We start from the raw sequence: 25,665 nt of genomic DNA, 5'->3' as shown, positions 1-25,665 counted from the left end.
TAGAGACCAAATTATTAGTACTACCACTATCAATAATCATTTGACAGCATTTCCCTTGAACCTTATACACTGTTATGAACAAAGTCTTTCTTTGTGATGGTTCAACTATCTCCTTTGCTAGTTTGAGAAAAAACTTTATTAACTACCAAAGATTCTCCTCTCTGGTACATTTTCTTCTTCTATCATTACTGTTGCTTCTTCCTCAACTTGACCAACAATTTCATTCCTCTGACTTGTTCCTGCATTCCCTGAGCATTCAAAAGCTCTGTGTCCTAGTTTGTTACATCTGTAACATCTTACTTCTCTTCCTCTACCTCTACCTCCTCTTCCTCTAGAAAAACTATCTCTACCACCTGCATCACCTCTTGTGGTTACTTGCTGGTTTGAGCTACTGCTAGTTCCATCTTTAGGTGTTGTAGATCTTCCTCTACCACCTTGACTTCCTTTTCCTTTGAAAGTACCTCTTCCTCTGGCAGACTGCTTCCTTATGAGCTTTTCTTCAGCTTTCAGTACCATCTAATAAGCTTCTTCTAATGTTTTAGGAGACAATATAATTATCTCATCTTGAAGGTCCATCCTAAGACCATTCACATATATAGCCACCTTCTCATCTGAATCCTAAGTTTGTCCAGCTCTTATACTTACCTTATAGAATTCCTTTGTATATTATCTCACTGTCATAGACCTCTGTCTAAGATTCTGCATCTGTTTGAACAAGGTTTGCTGATAATTACTTGGTAGAAACTTACCTCTTAGCTTTGCTACCATCCTATTCCAATTTCTGATTGGTTGCTTGTTAAGACTTTTTCTTTATGCCTGCACTCCATCCCACCAAAGTGTTGCATGTCCTTTTAGCTTGGTGACAACAAACTTTACTTTCTTCTCATCTTTTGTTTCTTCATAATCAAATAATTTCTCCATGCCATTAATCCAGTCTACCAATTCTTTTGGATTCAATCCTCCCGCATATATTGAAACCTCAGTTTTTGGCCTAGCTGTGGATTTCACCACTGATTGGAGGAACCTCGTCTCAAGAGTAACTACTATAGTTTCCTCCTCTCCTTTAGTTTCAACCTCAGGCTCGCTAACATCTCCATCATCTATATTTCTCCCTGTTTTTAATGCTTCTAATCTTGCCTTCATCTGATGCATAGCTTCCATCACCTCAGCATTTGCAACTGGTCGTCCTCTTCTACCATGTCCTTGTCCTCTTCCAACTCTAAAAGCCATACTGGACTTCCTTCTCTTGCTTCTGCGATTCAATTCAGTGTCAACAGGTTGCTCTGATACCACTAATGGTGGCGGTCTGGTTGCAGGCAGGAGTGTTAAACTACTAAACTGCGAGGTTATCTCTTCTATATTTGGTTGCGGGTTGAGCTGGTCCAGTGGGTTCTCTATCATTCACTTCTTAACACTATCAGCCCTATTTCTCCAAAAGAAATGTGTTGACACGCAAAATACACTGTCTAGGGTTATTCCATGAGAAATGGAATAACACTATTACACGTAGCTATCGATAGTCACAATACACCGATTAACCTTTTAAGCTTCGCTAAGTTAGCCAACTCCTCTAAAACCACAGAGCATCGCTAAACCTCCATTAACTAGACCTGACAGAAATATAACTCATAGATTATTAAATTTTAAGTCTGCCTTCTAAAACCCATCACGCTTTTCCACCATTGATCGCTTCAAGATCCAATGATTACTATACTCCCCGACCTCGAACCTGCTCCTCTTTTGTCAACCATTGAACTTGCTCCATCAGATCTAATGGTTTAAACGCATATCGGCCAGTAGACCTACACACTCCAAATCCACCCGAAAAGGTGGTTTCTCTCGTTCTCCTCTCCCCTACGTGGCACGTTCTGTATGGAATCGAATCCCAAAAGATGAATACTGCTTACGGCCTTTCTTGCGCCCGATAACCACTTAGGTTTCTTCAAACCAATTTGTTAACTGTTGGTTGATTTCTGCATCGAACACTGTTGATCTGCCTCGGACTCTGTCTGTGGTTTTCCCTCTACAAATCTCAACCTTTCGCTTGATATACTCAGAATTTATGATAAACTCAGTTTAAAAGGGAAAACATAGAATTTAACACAATCGACACAGTTTTAACCAATTTCACAAAACACCATTTAAACTTGAAAATTCACAATAAAACAGAGATTTCTAAGGATATTATCCTTCGGGATTTGACAGAGAATTTATCATTCACATACACAGATCTAAATCTTCCAAATCTATTGAATTCGCTCCAAGGAAGCCAAATTTCTTCAACAGCCAAAATCCCTTTACAATAATGTGAAAGTTACATAAGTACTGGTTCATCCTAACAACCAGATCCAAATTCAAAGGCTAAAATTTATTAATCCTATCTGTTCCGTGAGGCATTCTCCTCAAGAATCTCTACTACAACTAACTAACTAAAACTTATTACATCATGATCAAATCCTATATCCTAGCTCTATGCTTAACTAGAAAAACATGGAAATTGATGGCCAAAGGACCCCACTCCTTTGCTTGTAGATTTCTTTGTATTTTTTGGAATAATTCTTTGAATTTTCCTTCAAGCCTTATGCTCCTGCAACAGGGGATGATATCACATATGTTTGTGCTTTGGGTAAGGATAATGCTAGTATTTTCATCTAGGAATGTCCACCATTACTATCCAATGGTTAAGACTCTCTATTGTCACATGCCGATTGGTTTAAGTTGGGCTACATATTTTTTCCAAACCTTTTGCATCTTCCTGGCTGCCACTATGATTTGACTCCAGTGCTTTTCCTTTATGTGATGTGGATCAATGTTTTTTCACTTATCAATTTAAAGAGTAATTATAATAATATTATTTTTTTATTGAAAAATAAGTTTTACATACACATTATAGAAAAAGAGAAGAAAATGAAGGATATATATAAATAATTCATATCTGCTTGTAAAGAGAAACTAAAACAATTATAAAATAATAAGGACTTGAATATAAAATTTTAGCTTGGAATCCCTAATCAACAATACTCTTTGTCTAGGATTTACATATGTATCTCATCATGCCATCATTTTGAATAAACTTTTGGAGAACTAACATCATTATCAAAACATATTTGCGACAAAGTTTCCAAAGAGTGTTATTGGCTACCCAACTGACTCCCCTCTCATTTTCAAAATGATATGGGCCCCACTTTTTATTTATTTGTTTGCTTTTGATTTTTGTAATCAGTTTTATATTGAAATTTTTACAATGGTTTCAAGTACATATTTCCATATGGATTGTGATATGGCTTCCATCTCGTTTCATATTTAGCATTTTTATTCAAAGAAATGGAGAATTTATCTTAAGCATTATTGACTATGATTATTTATCATCTTTTTTGTTACAATAACAAGTTAACTTATGTGTTTTGAGTCAGTTCATGAGGTCATAAATTTATTTAACCTAGTCAACATGTTCTCACTAAAGTCTTCAATATGTTACCTATATATACTCTCATTTTAATTTTTGGCTTACATTTTGTGCAAGCAATAACTGTTTTTTCTTTTGAATTATATAAGTCAATGGATTATATGAAATTTATGGGTCTCAAACCCTATCCTAATAATGGTTTATTTGTTTTAGAAAAAATTTATTTACATGTGTATGAAATGTGTCATTCTAAACCTGATGGTATTGACATTTGGATATCGTGAGTTTTATAGATATATGGGTATATTTGTTTTGGAAAATGTGATATTCTTTCATTTGAAATGTTGTCATTTCATGACCTTGTCATATCATTGGTCATTACCAAACCCTTTGATCAATATTTTGCCATGTTGTTATGGTTTGATTTTCATTGTATTTAATATCAAACCTCTAGTTCTATGTGAAACTTAATACTGGTATCGAAAAATTCTTATTTTTTATATGGTGAAATGATGGTTGACACATTCAATGAGATTTTCTTTGATTTTAACATCTATCATTTCTAGTGACATGGAACCATACATCCGACTTGTAAACTCTCACTTTTCGAAATTGTTCACCTCATTGACAATTAACATAATTCAAATAGTCCCAGCCATAACTCCTATGGTGGTGAGTATTGTTGATTAGTACCTTTGTACCATGTGTGCCAATCAGCTAATACATCACGTAGGGTTTTTTTCCACATCCAACGAATGTTATTCCTATGTATGGGCTTTACATGTCATTCCACAGGATGTTAGGGTTTTCAAAACTTAATCCTGCTCATTCCACCTCCTATTCACACCCAACCCAAACTAAAATTGCACCAAAACTATAGCCATGGCACCTGTGAATAGAATTGAGCTAGTTAAAGCTTATATCATTGAGACATACGATGAATATTTTGAATTGTTTCAATAGGTTAGATGGTGGAAATTTATTTATCTCTTTCATGGTTTTAGTGAGGGAGTAGTTAGAGCTTTTACCTCTATGTTTGATCCTAAGAGGGAGAAAGTTGGTGACCTAGAGATTCTTGTGGATGTTAGTTTCATTACCAAAGTAACTGATATTTCCACCATGGGGGGAAAATGGTAAAAAAAGCTACCCTATGCATGAGATACCTTTGAAGAAGTCTCTAGCCAGCAAGGATTGCACATAAGATGTCAAATATTTGCAAGTTTCTTTCCTAAAACCTAAGTGGAAATATTTGGTGTTTTTCCTACATCATTATATAACATGTGAGGGGTGCTACAAGCTAGTGTATATTTATCATATATGTCTCCTCATGGTGTTTTTGGTGTATAAACTTAATCTTCGATATTATTTGTATAAAATCCTAGAAAAAATGGCCAAAGCTTATTAGACCCAACATAAGAACCTTGAGAGATCCTTATTCCACAATGACCTTATTTGTATTTTGGTTGAGAGAATCATCTAACAAAAAAGAACAATCCGTGGGATACATCTCTCCTTTGAAATAGCTATCAGGAACGCCAAAGTGTTGAGTACCTAGGTCTTATATCTAGGGTTTCGTCTAGTCCAACACTAGCCAAATCAACTTTGTTTGATCCTGATATTAAGGATTATCTCAATGAGTCTTTCCATGCAGAGAAATTGGATTATTTTGACAATAATGGGGTTGTAAATCCTTAAATTACATCTCTTCATGTCACCAAGAGAATGGCTAAGAATGTTGAATTCCATCATGTGGAATTGAAACTAGAATTTAGGGAAAAAGAGGAGTTAAAACCCTTTGACTATAGCCCTCGATTTAAACCTGAAAAATGAGAAGAGGTCAGGCGTTCTGTGTATAATTCTCAGTGAAGATTAAACAAGCTGAAAGAAAGATATCAAGGGTTCAACATAATAGGCGAAAGAGTATCCATAAAAAGGAGGATTTCATCGATCCTAAAGTGCCATCCAAGCCTTCACCAAAGAAGAATAAACCTCAGACTAAAGATAACTCAGGTTTTGTGGAAAATGATGAATATGTGTGTGATGGCAAGAATCCTGTAGAAAAGACTCCTCAGAGAAATCCTAGATCTGATCCATCCTTACTTGACATGTACTAGCACCATCAATTTCTCATTACAATACCTCACCTAGAGCATCATATTAACCAATTGTTATACGAAAACAACCAACTAAAATCCCTAAACCAATCAAGAAAAAAATAGAAATCTATAGAAAATGAAGTCAAAATATAGCTAGGAGATAGTCATATAATCATTAAGTCGTTGAATTTCAAGGTTGTCAACTCTCTAGATTTGAATCACACTTGATAAAGACTTTATATTATCTATATTTTAGGGGATTTCTAAGATATGTTTTTATTTTGATTTCAATAACTAAATTTAAAATGGACACTACAAATATTGATTCTGTAACATCATTTGTTTTATTATCATTGTAAGTCGTTAATTCTATTTTATTTATTTTCTGATAGGTTATTCTTATGATGATATTAGTTTCAATGGAGCGGATAATGTGAATTCCTTTTAGCTATGTGATGATGAATGGTTAGTCCTTCTATGTTTATTTCTTTCAAGTAGATCGGACATGACCATCAGGTCAAAAACAATATATTGTAATTTTGTTAAAAAAAATATTGTAGATTTATCTTGAAATCTAGTTAGGCTCTCGGGCCTATATAAAAATATTTAATTTTGACCGGTAATTAGGAGAGAAAAGTGAAGAGAAATGTTGGAAAGTATACAATGATTTGAAAAAAATTTAAGTTTTTCTATAAGTCTATTGATTTGGTTTGGTTCAATCAAGCATTTCTTGTACTAGCCTTATTTTCCATACTTATTTTTCGATTCTCTCCTTGATTCCTAGTAATTTCACTTTTGAGAATTTTAAAGATAGCATACTTTCATTTCAATGATTTTGATACAGAAATAAATAGTAATTTTCATTGCATTTCTTTTCATTCCTATTAATTCAATTTATGTTTGTTTGTATTTGATAATTACCATCCTTCAATGGATTGTGTCCTAAGGGTGATAATAGTTATAAACATTCCTCTTATTTGTGTTTATGTGAATTGTCTACAAGAATTTAGATTACTGAGAGAAGTTATTTTCTTTATATGAATTGAACTAATAACAATGTTGTAGTAGTTTCTAGTATGTTATTTTATTTCGTTGTTTGTTTATTAAACTATTTCATAAACGAATAATTGGAACAAAATTCTACTCATAGAAATAGTTATAGTCATTTCTCTAGTATACCTTAGCCAAGAAATAGTAGTTAGAATGCATTAGTTAGTTCTCTGCATATATCAACTATTCTTGATGTGAATTATTAAAACAAACATTGTTTGATCTGCACTGTCTTAAAAGATAAGAAGCTTACATTTTCATAGTTATTTGTCTTTTATTTATTCACATGAAGGATTATTGTTAATTTTAATTTATAATTGCTTATATAAATTAAAATTAGATAGCATTTCATAATATTTTTGCAGAAATACATATGGTTTATTCTTTAAACCAATTACATTAAATTCTAGTCTTTTATATGTTGTATTATAATTCTTGTACCATTTGTACATAATTTATTGTATTTTAACTCCTAATGCTAATCTGATTTCTGTATCATATTTTATTAATTATTAGTTAATAGTTTTAGGTATATTAATAATAGTTTAGGTTAGTGTGTATATCACATTAGCTAACCTTTTAGGTTTCCCCCTGATTCTCTTCTTTGTTAGAGGAAGGATCCAAAGGCCAATGAAGCCTTAAAACCCATTGGAAGTGACCATCCCAAACATCTTTGGCTATTCAAAGAGCCTCAGTATGTGTCACATCCCCTTTGTTGACTAAGGTATTAAATCCCACATCAACAAAATGACACTATGCAGAGGGCACGCTCGACTCTAAATGGAAGATACAAATTATTAGGTCTTCTATTGTCATCAAAAGTCACTCAAGGATTTTTACAAATTTATATATTGTTAATTAATACTTCAATACACATAAAAATAATTGTCACTAAAAAATAATACTTTTAAGAACTCGATAAAAAACACACATTTTACATATAGATTTCATTAAAAAAATACGTATTTTGTGGCTTTCTCGCTAGAAATGACATGTTAAATAAATTAATTTTATGAAAAATTTGAATAAAAAAAGTTGGAAAAATAACAAATTTTACGAAATTTTTATGAATTTTATATCCAAAAATAATAACATTTGAATTTATTTTTTTTTTCCGAAAAGCAGACTCACATACAATTAACAAAAAAAAATGTTAAAAAATTAATAAAAACGTACAATTAAAAAAGACAATATAATTAAAAAAAAGGTAAATTAAAATAAAAATTAATAAAAAAAAATTAAAACATAAAACATAAAACAAAAATAAAAAATACAATAAAAAAAAAACATTAAAAGAAATAAAATAAATAAAACAAAAGAAAGTTTAAAAGGAAAATATTAAAAAATAATAAAACATTAAAAATAATAAAATATAGAAAAAAAGGTAAAGGAAAATTTATATTTAAAAATAAATAAATGAAAAATAAAAAGAATCAAGGATGACCCATTTTCACTCCTTTGGCATTGCACGCCTACTAATTCGGCCCTTCGGCCCTTCGATGCCAAGTTGGCGGAGGGCTGATTCTACGCTAACTAGGCGCCGAAGCCCATTGATTTTACGTTTTTTGTTTTTTTTGTTTTTTTTTTTTTTTTTTTAAGATTTATTTTTTATTTTTTCGTAATGTTTAATATATATATATATATGTTTTTTTTGTTTTTTAATTAAGAAATGTTTTAATGGTTTATTTTTAATTTTAAAATTTCTTTTGTCATTTTCTTTTTAATGTTATTTTGGTTAAATTCATTTTATTGTTCTTTTAATATATTTTTTAAATTTTAATTATCCAAATTGTATTTATTTATTTGTTTTTTAGCGTTAATTTTTTTTAAATTATGTTTTCATTTTTCATTTATATTATATATATATATATATATATATATATATATAATTTAATTATCCAATTTTTGTTTATTTATTTGTTTTTTAGTGTTAATTTTTTTTTAAATTATGTTTTTATTTTTCATTTATATATATATATATATTTTTATTTTTTATCTTTTATGAATTAATTTTTTTTTTTACATCTTTTGTGTGTGATTATATATATATATGTTTGATTTCTTTTTTTCTTGCTCATTTTTTATTTTTTATTAATGTTTTAATATATTTTTTATTTACTTGTTATTAGTTTTTTAAACTTTTTTTTTAAATCTTTTTCAATCATTCAATTTTTGTTTTGTTTTGTAAAAAGTATCTGGTAAAAGATAATGCTAATTATAAGTGGACAAACCAAGAAAAATAGGATTTTGGTACTATATAACTAGTCATCTCTCGGGCTCCTACTCTGATGAACCTATATTTCTCTAGAGATTTCATACTCTATACCTTTACTTCTAATTCCTATCCTTACATAGAATACAAAGCGAGATGGTGAAATTCATAATGTATTTATGAGCTCTGCCTTTAGGGGAGCTAAGCTAAATTAACCAACAGTAGATAAACAAGTGCTTCATTTCTTTAAGGTAGTAACGCATTTCAAGTCATATCTACCAAAATATAAAACCAAGGTAATCGTTCCCTATCCAACAGTAAGAAGCTTACTAGTCCAAAAGGAATTAGGAGAAGAAAGGCCCACTCGATGATAACCCTCCAAGAGTATGACTTAGAGATAAAACTTGCAGATAGTGAAAGGTCAAGGTATTTGTAAACTGGCCATTGCGTCTGTTAATCTTCCCAACTAGGATCCTTGGCCTCATAATGAAATATATTTGATCAAAAATGAATTTTATGTGTGCTAGATGATCCTAATTCTCAATATTATGATATTAGGTTTTATTTGTTGATTGGTTCAACATCGCCCCATCTGGGAGCTAAAAGGAGAAGATTGTTAAGGCTCAAATACACTCCCTATTAGCTCACCAATAATGTTCTATTTTGTAAAAATTTTGATGGATTATTGCTTTGTTGTCTAGAATAAGGTGATTCTCAGAAAGTACTCCATGAATTCCATTTTGGTCTCGCCAGTGTTCATTTTGGCAGAGACACCACTACTCAAAAAAAGGTATTGAGGGTTGGATATTATTGACCTACCTTATTTATAGATGCCCATGCCCTAGTTCGAAGATGTGAGACCTGCCAAAAGACTTTTGGTAGGATTAAAAAAACATCCTTTCTGCTTCAACCTATTACTGTTGAAGCTTTGTTTCAACAATGGGGCTTAGATTTTGTTGGTACCATGAATCCTACTTCATCTTAACAACATAAATATATCATAACAACCACAAATTAATTTATGAGATAGGTGGAGGCATCCCCTCTATGAGTGGTTAATGCATAGCAAGTACTAGCATTTTTAGATTCTAATATTTCCACTCGTTTTGGAGCTTAGGATTCATTAGTGTTTGATAATGTGTCATATTTTGTCTCTCACAAGTTAGATGCTTATAACTTATATAAAGGGATTAAAATTAAGTACATATAAAAATACTACCCTAAAGGGAATGGTCTTGTTGAGTCCCTAAACAAAAACTTGATAAAAATCCTTAAAAGAACGATTTCAGAGAATCACAAAAACTAGCATATTGCCCAGTTTAATACATTATGGGCTGATTGAGTAACCCCCAAAGATGGAATAAAGAATTATCACATTTCCTTATTTATGGAAGAGAAGCAATTTTACCTACTAATGTTTCCTTACCTTCTCTGTAACTATCTCAATAAGTATAGGAAGTGAAATCCTCTACGATGCAAAAGATGATCATTTCCTTGGTTATATTGGACGAAGAAAGAGAATGGTTTAAACACAAATAGCATCAACATCAACAAATTATGAAACGTTGGTTTGACGACAGATGTTCTTCTGATAGAGATATTTACGTAGGAAACCTAGTGCTTAAATGGGACAAGGCACACAAGGACAAAGTGGATAATTCCAAGTTTTATAGTTTATGGCTAGGGCCCTTCATACTTACAGAAAATATTGGCCCCAATACATTTCATCTGCAAACTCTGGAAGATTAGTCTGAACCCATTTTAGTTAATGGAAGCTTCTGAAGAAGTATTTTTCATTAATCCCTTCGAGGGTCTGTTTTTTTTGTAAATATGTTTTTTTTAGTTTGCTTCCATTTTTGTTTTCAAAATGTTTTTCTTTTTCTATTGTTGCTTGTGCGATAAATCTGACATCCTGAAAATGAAATAATTTTCTCTGAAATACTTTTTTTCAGGAAATTTTCTAAAACACAAGCGTTGATGTTTCAAACTCTCATATCCACTTGCTTCAAGTATAAACTAATAAAATTAATGGTTTATGTTCAAAGTATTTGGTTATCACCAAAGAAATGAATATGAATTAAATATTAAGAGAACTTATCACACAACCAACATAATTAAAATGAAGAGTGTGATTAGTGTAAGGTTAGTGACCTTTCTTTTTTTACGTCATCCTATCTCTTAAGTATACTTGAGATTTGCTTCCCTATTTACTAGAAAATCTCAAATGAGATTAACTGCAATCGCTCATGGTATTGGATTCTCTTTGTTCTGTCTTCTTAGGGTAAAAATGCTAAGGTAAAATGGGTTTAAGATATGTCCTTGGTAAGGTTATAGACATTTGCTGGCATTAGTGGCTCCATCTATGACATATGGGATTCCAAATCAATATTTGAATAAGTTTATGAAAAAATAATTCATAAAAATGTCAGTCCATGACTTTAAGGGGCTTCTTAGTCTACTTCCCAAGTAGAAAACAACTAGAAAGCTTAAATATGAATCTATAAGTAGTATGTTGGGATCCAAGCATCTAATTTTGGTTAAAAGGCACTCGTGTCAGTTATGGACACTTGCTAGCAGCAAGGGAAATGCATGTGGTATGAAAGTTGCAATTACACAACATCCCTGGTCAGTTATTCCATTTTCTCAACTTGTTGGTCAGCGGTTCTCTAAAAGTCTATATGGATTTTATATGAAGTTTCTATTTACTGTTATAATATCTACATAAGTTTCTTTGAAAAAATTAATATTAATTGTATTCAAGCAAAACTAAAGCAAGCAATGTTGGTATTGTTAAGCATGCATTTTTCATATAACATCTGATCTTTATTCCCACTACTTAACTCATTTGAAAATAGAGATATCTAGCTCATCCAACGAGTCACAAATTGTAGGATACCTAACCGACTCCCCTCTCATTTTAAAAATGATATGGGCCCCTCGTTTGATTTATTTGTTTTCTTTAAATTTTCATAATTGACTTTCCACTAAAATTTTGATAATGGTTTTAAGTACAGGTTTTGATCTAGATTGTGATATGGATTTCCCCTCATTTCATATTAAGCATTTTTCTTCAGAGAAATGGAAAAAATATCTTAAGCCTTATTGCTACAGTTATTGATCTATTTTTTTCTTGTTATATAAGGTTGTGTATCCCTTTTGTTGAAATAAGAACTTGACCTATGTGGTTTGAGTCACTTCATGGGGTCATAAATTTATTTAACCTAGTCAACATGTTCTCATTAAAGTCTTTAATATGTTACATATAGATACCCTCATTTTTATTTTTGGCTTATATTCCATGCAAGATATAATTGTTATTTGTTTCACATTATACAGGTCAATGGGTTATATGAACTTTTTCGATCTCAAACCCTATCACAAAAATGATTTGTTTGTTTTTGTAAGGTTTATTTACCTCTGTGAAATGTGTCATTTTAAATTTGATGGTATTGAAATTTGGATTTCATTAGTTTTATTGATATACGGGTATATTTGTTTTGGAAAGGGTTACATACCTACATTTGAAACATTATCATTTCATGACCTTTTCATACCATTGATCATTACCAAACACTTTAATTGATATTTCAAACTATCACTATGGCTTGATTTTCATTGTATTTAATAGAAAACCTTTGGTTCTATCAAAATTTGACACTGGTATGGAGGAATTCTGACTAATTTTTTGGTGAAATGATGGTTGGTAGTTTCAATGAGATTTTCTTTGATTTTAACATTATCATTTTTTGTGACATGACACCATACATTTGACCTATAAACTCTGGTTTTGGACAGTTCTTCACCTCAGTCCCCATTATCATAATTTGAATAGTCCCAGTCATAACTCCTCTAGTGGTGATTATTGTCGATTACTAACTTAGTACCATGTGTTCCAGTTGCCTAATGTTGAAATATGTAACTAGGTTCAATCTTCATAATGACTTATGTCATCATGTTTTTATATATTCGATGCAAAAAATAAAAGTAAATTTGATATGGTTTTCTTGATGCATGGGTTTCATGCTCAAGAGGAATTTATTTTATAGGTCAATATCGAATTAAGAGCTTCTAGGGTTTATGAGTCATTTTCATGTATGAATGAGCCATTTGGGCATGTTACATATTGCAAGAAAATTATTTGTCTAAATACTGTCAAGGAAACCCCTCCAAGACCAAATATACTAGAAACAAGTCAAGTCGGTCTATATGCATTATCAAGTTGGCCTGTGAGTGAATTCGATCTATTTTGGAGCCCAACAACCCTTATATAAAGGATAATTTGACCTCTCTCAAAGGGACTCACTCAAGCATCACAAAAGTTCAATCTAGAAACAAGGACGAGACTAATACCCATTAAATGGGGAAGAAGGAAGAGTGAAGATTGCTTGATCTGTTTTAGGGGAAAATTCCTTCACACATGTGAATATTAAGGCATCTATTTATAGCAAGGACCAAAAACTATAGTCGCTCTAAGAGGATCAAATTTGGGTAACAAAGAATTCATATTGCAAGTCGAATTGTTGAAGAGGAAGTAACTTACCAAGCGAAGAAGAAAAGAGGAAAATTTGTCCATATTCTCACTCACACGCATGGCCTAAGGCTTATGTACTAAGGCCAAGTTACAGTCAAGAAGTTGCAGGTTCGAGAAAGAGGTCGAAGGAGCAACTATTGTCATTAGAAATTGAGTTTGACTAAAGTCGACTTTGTGAAAGGAAAGCACATCAAGGAGAAGGCTTTGACTTAGGAGAAGCTGTTGTCATTAGGAAGCGAGTTTGACTAAAGTTGAATTTGTGAAAGGGAAGCACATCAAGGAGAAGAATTTGACTTGGTCTTGGAGGGGATCTTGGTCAAGTGTCTAGGTCATGGAATTTGCCAATTGAAGATTCTATAAGAAGAAGAATTCTTGTGGGTTTTCCTCTCAAGTTGGAGAGGTTTTGGGTGTGGTGATAACCTACATACTATGTCGTATTGTATCATTTTTATATATGTTTTGGTAACTGGTTGATGATAGAAAACATCAATAATAATAAGTACAAGAAGAAGCTAAATAAGTGAAATTAAAAACACATCACAAGCACTTATCAAGAAGAGAAACCACCATTCGCTGCCCCTAGATTTATCAACACCTAATGCATCAAATAGGGTTTTGTTTCCACCTCCAATGCATTTTATTCCTCTATATGGGCTTTTCATGCCATTTCATAGGTTACTAGTGTTAGAAGACTTCCATCCTGCTTATTACAGCTCCTGTTCATGTCGAACCCTAACTGAAACTACACTAGAATTGTAGCCATGCTACCTATGATCAGAATTGAGTCAGTCAGAGTTGATATCATTATGAAATATAATGAATATTTGGAATTGTTTCAACAAGTTCAATGGTGGAAATTTATTCATCTCTTTTAGGGTTTTAGTGGAGTAATTAGAGCCTTTTCTTTTAACTTTTATGGTAAGAAGGAAAAAGTTGGCGACTTTGAGATTCTCGTGGTTGTTAGTTTCATTGTTGGAGCAACCCATCTTCCCATAGAGAGGGAAAAAGGGTCAAAAATCAACCCTATGCATGAAATACCTTGGAATACATTTATATTCAACAAGGATTACACATATGATGTCAAAGGTATGTTGGTTTCTTTCCTAAAGCCTAAGTCATGATAACTGTTGTTTTTCTTGCACCATTATATAAAACGTTACGGGCAGTATGGACTAGTGTATATTTATCACATGCATCTCCTCATGGCTTTCTTTGGGTATAAACATAATGGTCCATATTATTTGTATAAAATCCTGGTCAAAATGGCCAAGGCTTATCAGGCCCAACATAAGAACCTTGACATATCCTTATTCCCCAATGAAATTATTTATATTTGGTTAAGAATAATCTAATAAAAAATGACAATGTGTGGGATACATTCCTCCTTTGAAATGGGTAAAAAAAAACCAAAGTGCTAACCACCTAGGTGTTGTGCTATACAGCAACCCCCCATTTCATAAAAATTTTACTTACAAAACTTTGATATGAAATGGGTCCCTTTTAGATGAAATTGGTATTAACTTATCATTATTCAAAAACGTCTTAATAGAAATAAATAACATTATTAACCTTTTTGATAAATCACTTAATCAAATGGACAATCCTTTATTATTGCGATAAAGCGATCGCAAAATCGCATATCGCAATAACAAAAGGCGCATAACATATGGCCCATTGGTTTTCCCCGACGCAACAATGCATAAGTGGCTATCGGATATCGAAAAGCCGTGTGATCATAGCTAAAGGCCCCTCTTCTCCCCGATGCAATATCGCTATCGGCAATCGGGGATGTATCACGCATACATTATAAACCCTCACTTAAAGCCTCCCGATGCGAATGAGCGATACCACTATCAGCAATCAGAGATTTCTAAAAGCACACCAATATAGCAAATTAAGCATTCTCCTGATCGCCGATTGCGATAAAACTAAGCGCGGATTTCAAAAAAGGATTGATAAGGCCAGGATTTATTATGGTTAATTAGTATTAAAGGCCTTTCTCTTCCCAATAAGTGATCCAATTATGCTCAAACCGCCGAAACATCAAAGCCACGCTTAAACGACTTACTCGGCCAATAAATGATATATGGAGCATTTAAGGGATTGACAGGTTTAAACGGCCATTTAATGAAACAGTAAGGCTAAAATCTCTTCAGAGATTGTATTCGCGTCCACCTTAAGTTAATCCCCTGCTATGCATTGATGAATATATATTGTTTATATTTGGTTTGCACCACCAATTCTCCATATTACGTTCATCTTCTCTTTTGTGCAGAGTTCCTCTGAAGCAGCAAATTCGGGCCAAATGGGGAAGAATTCTAAGAAAACTGGAACAGCTTCCGCCTCGATAGTCACATGACAACACATTGCCGACCCAGGACCAAGTAAAAAGGGACTGATTTCGGACACTACATGTCTAGGACTTGGTAAATCTACTTGGCTAAGCATCTATAACTTGATTGAAGCCGAAGAACCTGGGATAGCAGCAGTGCAAGCCACAACAGACTCAACCCGGAAGTCTGATGCTACTCTTAAGGATCTAGCAGATTCTTACCTTCATCGGATAGTAGCCTGAGAACAGATTCTCCCATACATAGATGTGGTAAAATGGGCGATTGAAGAAATCCTGATCACAAATAGAACATTTTGTACCATGGACGGGAGAGTGTTCGGCTCCTTTCAACCTGATGATTTGAGGCAAATGGTATTGTACTAGAGAAGAAGTACAACAAAGCATTTCTGGAGAAATTCAGAAATGAGAATGGTATTGAGTCAGAACCCATACAGGATTGGAGGAAAAACCTGGCCAAACACAAGCATGAGTCTTCGGGTAAGTACTCTACCGATTCTTTGTGTTCTCCTTATTGTCATGACACAGTAATGATGTGTAGGCTTTGGGGATTACATGATTCCTCAAGCTTCACTATAGAGATGGTACCTTTGATAGAGGCAGCATGCAACAGTGATATAATGGATTGGGGAAATATACTGTCTGATAAATTAGCAACAGCGGTGCTTGAATTCAGAAACAAATCCCGCTTTATTGAAAGGTTTATCCCCCCATTCTACTATAGTGCCTACATTTTAGATACCCTATGTTTTAATTCTGAATTTCCTGTGTTGGGGTGGAGATGGACTCTGCAAGACCCCATGCCCATTCATATATACCACCAGAAGTTATGGAAACCTCATCATAAACATCATATATATCAAATTTGCAATGGATTCATGTTACCCATCCACTATGCCATTTTTGACAAACCTGCTCCCAAGATTTCCTCACTAGCAGAAATTGATTTGACAGCCATAGGGAGATGGTTCAGAGAAGAAAAATTCACTTATGTGAGAATTTTTGGCAGCCATGCCAAACCTCATGTCCTCCCTTTGTACATACCAGACAAACTGTTAGCACGAGAGATAGCATATCAAATTACATCCGAAGGAGTTACACAGACTCTTAGGAATAAAAAGAAGCAAGTTTGGCCTCCTTTTCCTCTAAGATGTGGTGTTTACGCTCTGCATGACTATAAACATGCAGAGAAAGAAGCCGATAAAATTAATGAACTTAATCTCGCCACCCTACCTAACAGGCGATTTGATCCCAATAAAATCACCTATAATGCACTTGAACAGGCCAAGCTCACCAAATTTGAACATAAAGAAGATGAGTTTGATGACCTATTCTCTTCAGCTGAGTCGCTATTACAGGTTCAATCACTAGACAGAATGAGATATCATGATGACGAGTTAGTTGAATTTAACAGACTTAGAGAACAGAGGTTGCAAACTCTGCCTCTAGATCTGTTAGCAACGACTCCAATGACACAGTCAAGTGAGTCTGAACAACAACCTCTTGCTACATCAGAAATTGTTGGGGAAACCCAAACAAAAGAGCAGACGAAGAACAGGAACAACAGAGGAAAGAACAAGAAGAAATGCAGAGGAAAGAACAGGAAAAGGAGAGAAAAGAGCAAGAGCAGAGCAGCATGGACATGAATGTAGATGCCCATATTGACCCGAAATTTCTCTAGGAATGGCAGCAGTTCGACTCAATCATAAGCAACCTTGAGAGCTCAAAGGAAGCTGACACATCAAAAGCGGCAGACACACAGGATGTAACATCAACAGAAGTTCCAAGTGGAACCAGTGGCCTACCCCCTTCAACAGGAATAGAGATAATTCCCAAGGGTCCTTCCGATCAAATCATTTTGCAAGTGGAGGATATACCTCCACTGGATGTCTTTTAAAGTCCAAAGCACAAGGCTGTAGTAAAACGACAACGAAAAAGGAGAAGGATTGATCAACCTTCCCCATTCCCTAAACAAACAGTGACTGGCAGTGTGGTTTGGAAGGAGGAATTTGATCCTTCTGATGACTTAACAAAATTGTCCCAATATGCTGGAGCCTATTCGGCAACCACCATAGATAAGGCATCAGAAGTAAGCAATCTATTAAAAGAGAAGGACCAGGCGATCTCTTTACTACAAGCGCAACTATCAGAAGCACAACTAAAGGCAAAACAAGCAGGACAGCAATTGCTCACACAACAGCAAATAAATAATCAGTTGAATGAGCAATTGGTTAAGGAGAAACAAAGAATTGATTCAAGCGCAATCCAAAAGCAGAAAGAGCTGTCGGAAGAATTGGCGAAATTGAAAGCTCTAAATGAACAAATGGTCAAATCAAAAGATGAGCAAATTGCTCAATTATCAGGCCAAATAGAAAAGACCAAGAACCTTCCACAGCTAGCCGAGTTCAGAACAAAAGCGTTAACAATTAACAAAGCATTGGTAATACAAATCAAACTACTATGTCAAAAAATTGTTCAAGTAGAACCCCTATGTGACATAGTATCATCCATAATTGATAAATCAGTTGATGCTAGAACAGATTTCGAGCAGACCGAGGAAACCTTGACCGATTTCCTTGAGTGGCAAGATACTAATGAGGGGAAGGCAGCTAATCTGCCAAAAATCTTAGAATCCCACAAAGAGATTCTATTTATGGAATGGCAATCCCAATTAATGAAGGCAGAGAGAGAAGTTTCCAAGTGCAAGTTAACAACAACTAATTTGGTTGAATTGATTAATGATACTCTCTACTTGTCTAACATGATATCTCAATGTACTCCAGGTAAATTACCATCAGCTAAAACATTGGAGCAGTCATGTTATCCAGAGCTAGAAAAGAATGGGAGATTAATTGATGGTATTAATAGTTTAACTTGGGACACCTATTGGTTGTTCCTAGTAAAACCATATAGCCAGAGAGCTGCCCTCAAGTGCATGACAGATGCAATCGGGTGTATTATTTCCGATATACAAGATGCCACCTATGCTGCTCAACTCAATTCTCGTCTCAACCAACCTCCAGAAGTGGAACCAATGCTTGCAATATGCCAACTCAGATCGAAGGGCAAACAACCAGAATGATGAATCATGCTACTAACTGCCAGATTGCCATGAAGAAGATATTTATGATTAAGTGTACCAATTTAGTAGCATTTTAATTTTGTAGTTTGTTAATTTAATTTAGTATTTATAGACCCTTTCATGTATTTAGAAAGGGTCGTAAGTTTTTGTACATGACTTAAAACCTGAAGTTGCACTATTGTACTTCAGGCATATTTTTTATAAAGACTGGGCTAATTTTTCTTATTTTGATAACGAAGCTTTTATGTGGATGTGAACTACTGCCTTTATTTGACAGTGTTTCCAAGTCGGAAGAAGAATTTCAAATAGCGATTGATATTGGGAATGATTAGCAGCTCATATGGTACTATTATCTATGTCTGAGTTCATTCTTTTTATATGAATTGTTGTTTGATCGCTTTTGCTATTATCAGATATATGCATGTGTTTTTAACAGCATTCTTTATACTTTCCACTATTGGATGTTTACAGCATGCTTTTCTTTTGAACATACATGTATCGATAATATAAATGATAAGTGTAGCAATGTTGTGTTAATCACTTTGTTCAACTATTTGAATAAAGCTATCATTGAGTGAATAAATGTCTATGTTTATTAGATAGAGTCATCTATATGCCTGTCAATGAACAGAGACCATCGAGCGCTACACTTAAAAAGAATAGAAGCTCCCAGGATTAGTAGTAGTCTTTTATATTTTTATCATTAGACTAAGTTATTCACCTATTATCATTTATTTTAAAAAATCCATCATTCATCCGTTCCCCTTTTATTCATTATTGGGAAACTGGTCCCATTATATCCAGTTGGAGCCACCATCCCAAATGGAAAAGGAGCTGTATTAAGGTCTGGACCGGGTGGTTATCCCCCAATGTTCATACTACGATTTTCGGGGCATCAACACTAGGTCATCAAACTATTGTTTTGTCTAGTCCTCCACCATCCTACTCAATTTCGTTTGATCCTCATATTGAGGATGATCTCGATGAGTCTTTCCATGCAGAGAAAGAAGATTATTATAATGATAATGGGGTTGTAAATCCTGAAGTTACACTAATTCATGTTGCCGGGAGAATGGCTAAGAATGCCAAATTCTATCACGTGGAATTAAAATCAAAGTTTAGAGAAAAATATGAGTTAAAATCCTCCAACTGTAACCCTCGATTTAAGTCTGTAAAACGAGAAGAGGTTAGTTAGCCTGAGTATAATTCTCAGTGTAAAGTGAAGGTTAAACAAATTGAAAGAAGGGTATCAAATTCTTGACGTAATAGGTGGAAAAATATCCTTTTATAGGAGGTCTTCATCAATATGGAAGAAGCACTAGAGTGTTCACCAAAGAAGAGTAAACCTTAGGCTAAGGATAACTAAGGTTTTAGGGACAGTCATGAATATATGTGTGATGGAAATAGTCATTCAGAAAATACTCCTCACAGTAATACAAACTCTTATCCATCCCTACTCGACATGTAATGGAACCAACAACTTCTCCTTATAGTGCCTCGCCTCGAGCATCATTTTAACCAGTTGTTACACGAAAAAAACTAGCTAAAAGCCCTAAATAATTTATGGGAAAATAATAAAAAATATAGAAATCTATCGAAATTGAAACCAAAACACGGTAAGGAGATATTGATATAATCATTGAGCCTTCGAATGTCAAGGTTGTTATCTCCCCATATTCAAATCTTACCTAATAAAGACTATATATTATTTATATTTCAAGGGATTTATGAGGTAAGTTTTTGTTTTGATTTCATTGACTAAATTTAAAATGGTCACTACAAAATCTTGATCCCGAAGAAAACTTTGTTTTATTATCATTATAAGTTGTTGATTCTCTTTGCTTTATTCGCTGACAAGTTATTCTTGTGACTATATTGGTTTCAAAAAAGGGGTGATTGTGGATGCCTTTCAACTATGCAAGGATGAATTGTTAGTCCTTCTATGTTTATTTCTTTGAGGTAGTTAGGATATGACCAATAGGTCAAAAATAATATATTGTAGTATTGTAAAATATAGTTTAAATTGCAGATTTAGCTTCAAACCTAGTTTATCTCTTGGGCCTGCATAAAAAGAATTTAATTTTGAACAGGAAAGGGGAGAGAGAAATCAAGAGAAATGTTGGAAAATATGTAGTGACTATTGGAAAATTTTAAGTTTTTTATTAGTGTGCTAATTTGGTTTGATTCAATCAAGTATTGCTTACACTAGCCTTATTTTTCATAATTGCTTCTTTTTTATCGTCTTCTTGATTCTTAGTAAGTTTACTTCTATGAATTTTGAAGATAACATATTGTCATTTCACTGACTTGGATCCAGGAAAAGATAGTAAATTTCATTGTATTCTTTTCATTTGTATTAATACAATTTATGTTTATCATTATTTGATAATTACCATGCTTCAGTGGCCTGTGTCCTAAGGGTGATAACATATATAGACATTCCTCTTATTTGGGCTTCTGTGAATTTTCACCAGAAATTTAGATTACTAAGATATGTCATTTTCTTTATATGAATTGAAATAATACCTCTATTGTAGTAGTTTTAATTTTTTATTTTATTTTGTTGATGTTTTATTAAACTATTTCATAAACGTATAATTGGAAGAAAATTATATTCATAGAAATTATTACAGTCATATTTCTAGTATAGTTTGACCAAGAAATCGTAGTTAGAATGCAGTAGCTAGGTTTCTGCATATATCAATCATTCTTGATGTGAATTATTAAAGAAAACATTATTTTATCTGTGTTGGTTTAAATTATACGAAGCTTATTTTTTTGTAGTTATCTGTCTTTTATTTATTAGCGTGAAGGACTATTGTTAATTTTAATTTATACTTGAAAAATTAAATTAAATTTGGATTAAGTTTCATAATATTTTTGCAGAAATACATATATCTTACACTTTAAACTAGTTATGTTAAGTTCTAGTCTTTTATATGTTGTATTATAATTGCTATGCTATTTGTATAGAATTTATTGTATTTTAATTGTTGATGCTAGTCTGATTTCTCTATAATATTTTATTAATTATTAATTAATAGTTTTAGGTATATTATCAATAGCTTAGTTTTACTGTGTACATGATTTATCTATCATATCTATTAAGTATTACTTAATAGTTTTAGGCATATTAATGATAACTAATGTTTAGTGTGTGTATCACATTAGCTAACCTTCTAGGTTTCTCCCTGGTTCTCTTCTTCATTAGAGGACCGATCCCAAGCCCAACAAAGCCTTAAAACCCATCGAGAGTGACCATCCCGAACAACTTGGGCTATTTAAATATCCTCCATCTGGGTCACATCCCCTTTGTTCAAAAAGGTCTCAAAACCTACAATAACACGTATATAAAGCATATACTCTCAGATAATGCCAAATACTAGATATGGTGTCCATAATCATTAATCTAGAATCTCCCAACAAAACTATCCACCAATGTAAATAACCCTAAGGAATGTGAGCCAACTAAGATTGAACCTAAGCCCAACAAGATCTTGCAAAGGAATATTCCCATAAAACATAACTCATTATTTCTAATCCTTGGTAGGGGTGGACTCTCCATTAGTAGAGCCACTTTTTGTCAACCATGCTTTGGAGGGGAGACCTTGATAAGTCACCAACCACAAAAAGACTTGGATTTTACATGAGACTCTGATTGACCTCCAAAGGAAAATGTTCCTTTTACTAAACTTCATTGCTAAAAAGGAGGAGTATCAAAAATATAAGTTCCTCCTTGATTCTAACTTTATATTAGTATCTTGGAAAAATCCCAATGTGATCTACTGGATAATCTCTACCAACGCACCATATCATCCACCTTCCTTCAAACTACCCAAATACTCTTAAAGTTTATGGACCTAAAAATTTGAAAAGTATGAGGAGCATGAATGACGTCACATAGGCCAAACAGATACCTAATTTTTCCAACATGTTGGGTTGATAGTTATCTATGTCACGTCAACACCTACTAATGGGATGAATACTCCAAGCATCTAACCACCCATTTGGTAGTCAAAATTCTACCTTGAGTCAGCAGATCGACCAAAACAACGCCTTATTCATCCTTGGGCATGATGAAGACATCCTAGGGAATCATGGGAAGATCTTGATATATACCATATTTGGTCCATAGATAAGAACATATAATATTTTGTAGTTGGTCAAATGAAGTCTTCTAAGGAGCCAACTTGACACATAACAAGTATGATAGATTTGAAGAATTCTTCTCTCCATTGTTAGTTTACTAGAAAAAGGAAGATCCTTGTACTACCAAACATAAAGCTTAAGTTGCAATGTATTCAAACATCAATCCCACATAGAAATGCAGGAAAGGTAAACCACAAAAGGAAGGCCTTTAGACATATCACAATAACCCATCACTGAATAAAGCTCCAAGTAGTTGGAATACATGTAATAACATCATCAAAACCAACAATAGAAGATTCCATCTTATGGTCACTCATGATAGCCCCTAAAGCCTCACAAATATCAAAATAAATTCCTTGTTGATTGAAATTGGCACTTGATCAATAGAAATCGATAAGAAAGAGCCACTTACAAATTCATTTTAAACCATGTCTCATCCCCCTTAGGAAGGGAGATACATCTAAGTCAACCCTACAAAAGAGCCGCATCCAACGAATACAATAATCTTAATAATCCAACAAATTGGACATGTGATGTCTCAAAAATAGAGGCTCTTTAACAGTGAAGACTCAATGAACTAAGATAATATTTGATGTTAAAAAAAATTACATACAAAAATGATAAATATATTATAACTGTTAAAATTTATTTATTTGTTATTTTATCTAAAATAAGTAACTGATATATAAGACTACGCGAAAGAGGAATAGGAAAACGAAGTCTAAGATTCTTCAAGCCACAGTTTAGGCATACTGCGAAGGGACCCTAGAGCAACCGAAAAAATTGATCATAACTTGGGAGGTAAAGTTGAATTTGAAAGTTGAGCTTGAACTTCCAGCCATAGATTGGGGGGAGCTAATCATGGACACTCGGTACACTCGTGACCATCTCACCCTGTTTAGATAGTCCATCCATCTCTACCGGTTGATGAGATGCATAGTGGCCAAAGAAATGACTGCGACCACTAACGCAACAGGGAAAAGTGAGGATGAACTAGGCCTCTAAGACATTCAAAAAGAGCTCCAACTTATTCAACTTTAGTTGCAGAATCAGAACACTCACCTGGGCCACATTGAGTGGCATATCCCATATTTTCCGCAATTTGAATTTCTAGGATCAAGTGCCAAATATTCTGCTCTGTGGAATCATCAAATTATTAGTTGGTCGAAGTTATTCCTATTAATTTTAACTTAATTTTGGTTGTATATGTCCGGCAACATTTATGTTTTCAGTGTTATGCTTACTAGTTGGTTTCCAGACTATCAACATTATAAGGCTTGGTTAAATAGACTCAAACTATTCATGTTTTCTATGGGTTATAACGTGATTCAATAGCTAATAGACCTAGTTTCCCATTGGACAGGTTGAGGAGACCTGGTTTCCCACCAGCAGGTTGAGGCCACTGAATGAATTATATATTTGTGGCTCTTCCTTCCTCAGTTTGAAGTGACTGATGGAAAAAGGAAAGTTTCGGTACTTGTGTACATTCACAGAGGGGCTTTCTGTATCAGAACGACTACCTTGCCGCTTTATCACAACAATGTCAGTGAAGTGGCTATAGAGGCCAAGGTGATATGCCTATTGGTGCAGTACAAGAAAGTTCTCGAGCATCGCCTCCCTGTTGCTTATGACGATTGTTTTGGCATTATTGAATGGCTTGACCATCAAGTAGTAGTGCTGGATGCAGTGTACATGGATGCATGGCTTGCTTCACGCACAGATTTTAGGAAGGTGTTCATGGTAGGTGACAATGTCAGAGGCAACATCATGCATTAGATGGGAATCCTTGCGAGTGGAAGGAAATGGGCTAGCCTGTGTTTCCAAGGGGCCATTCTGGTTCACCTCGGCTTTCATGGGAAAGAACTAGTTGGCCACGAAGTTAGGCCACAGGTGGAGGCAGAGGGTTTTAAGGAGTTGTCGAATGCACTATGGAGCATCGTCCTCCCCCCAGGGCAGGATAAATACCACCCTTTTAGCAATCCAGTTGGACCCCATTCTCCTGATCTGTCGACTTTGGTGTATGAACAAATGGTTGTATTTGTGGTAGAGAAGGATCTTCTGACAGATTGTGATATTCTGTACTATGAAGGTTTAAAGAAGGAAGGAAAAGATGATGATCTGGTTATGACGGAAGGTGAAGGCCATGTGTTCCATCTCTTCAGTCCCAAATCTGAGAATTCATATCTCACATTGAAACGCATTTCAGACTTCATGCATTCCTTTTCCTCCCCCTCCTCCTCTGATGACTGTAAGAACCCTACCCAGAGTCTTTCTTTGTCAATTTGAAGGTGAATATCTATGATTGTTTAGCATATACAGTTTCATTGCAGAAACAGAAAGGCTACAGGGTAATAACCGCACTATGGAGCCAATATTGAAGAAAGTGGACAGCCTTAAAAACATAAGAGGCTACAGGGTAATAGCTTTAGCGAAAGTGTCATTACGCAAATATTGAAATTGATTGTTTTTGTTTCTGATGATTTTCTTTAATGCATTCTTATGACGACCATGTATATCATAATTTGTTGTAATTTGTCCATTCCAATGTGCTGATGTTTTTCCAGCTACTAGTGGGGAAGTAATTTTCAGAAGTTTAGTTTTGTTATATTTATCTTTTGATAATATATGACGTATAATTGCTTATATGGAACTCATTTTGATGTATTAGGGAAGACATGATATACTTTTAAGCAAATTAGTGACAACAAAAATGGTAGCATATGTTGAAGGATATAATATTTTAGCTTCAGTATAAGGCATATGATAGTGGTATTGGTTGAATATGTGCT

The 25,665-nt window shown here is 33.8% G+C and overlaps 2 protein-coding genes across 2 annotated transcripts in view; both read left to right on the top strand.

Annotated features, from left to right (window-relative positions):
• LOC149239564 (putative carboxylesterase 3) overlaps positions 1–24,652 on the top strand; it is a 32,087-nt gene extending 7,435 nt beyond the window's left edge. The window contains exon 3 of the mRNA XM_089369901.1: positions 24,317–24,652. Within this exon, the coding sequence (XP_089226027.1) occupies positions 24,317–24,652 (336 nt within the window). The remainder of the gene's footprint in view (positions 1–24,316) is intronic.
• Positions 24,653–25,162, top strand: LOC149239563 (tuliposide A-converting enzyme 1, chloroplastic-like). The gene has a single exon (XM_089369900.1). The coding sequence runs from the start codon at positions 24,653–24,655 to the stop codon at positions 25,160–25,162; it is 510 nt and encodes a 169-aa protein (XP_089226026.1).
• The last annotated feature ends 503 nt before the right edge of the window (positions 25,163–25,665 follow it).

The sequence above is a fragment of the Pinus tabuliformis genome, chromosome 8, assembly GCF_031772625.1.
Source record: "Pinus tabuliformis cultivar Carrire ecotype Pingquan chromosome 8, CPIR1, whole genome shotgun sequence".
Lineage (NCBI taxonomy): Eukaryota > Viridiplantae > Streptophyta > Pinopsida > Pinales > Pinaceae > Pinus > Pinus tabuliformis.
The sequence above is the reverse complement of the archived record's forward strand: the minus strand, read 5'-3'. Positions and strand labels throughout refer to the sequence as shown.

What these genes read in the sequence shown, in the direction of transcription:
- LOC149239563 (XM_089369900.1), top strand. Translation starts at nt 24,653, where the DNA reads ATGGGAATCCTTGCGAGTGGAAGGAAATGGGCTAGCCTGTGTTTCCAA.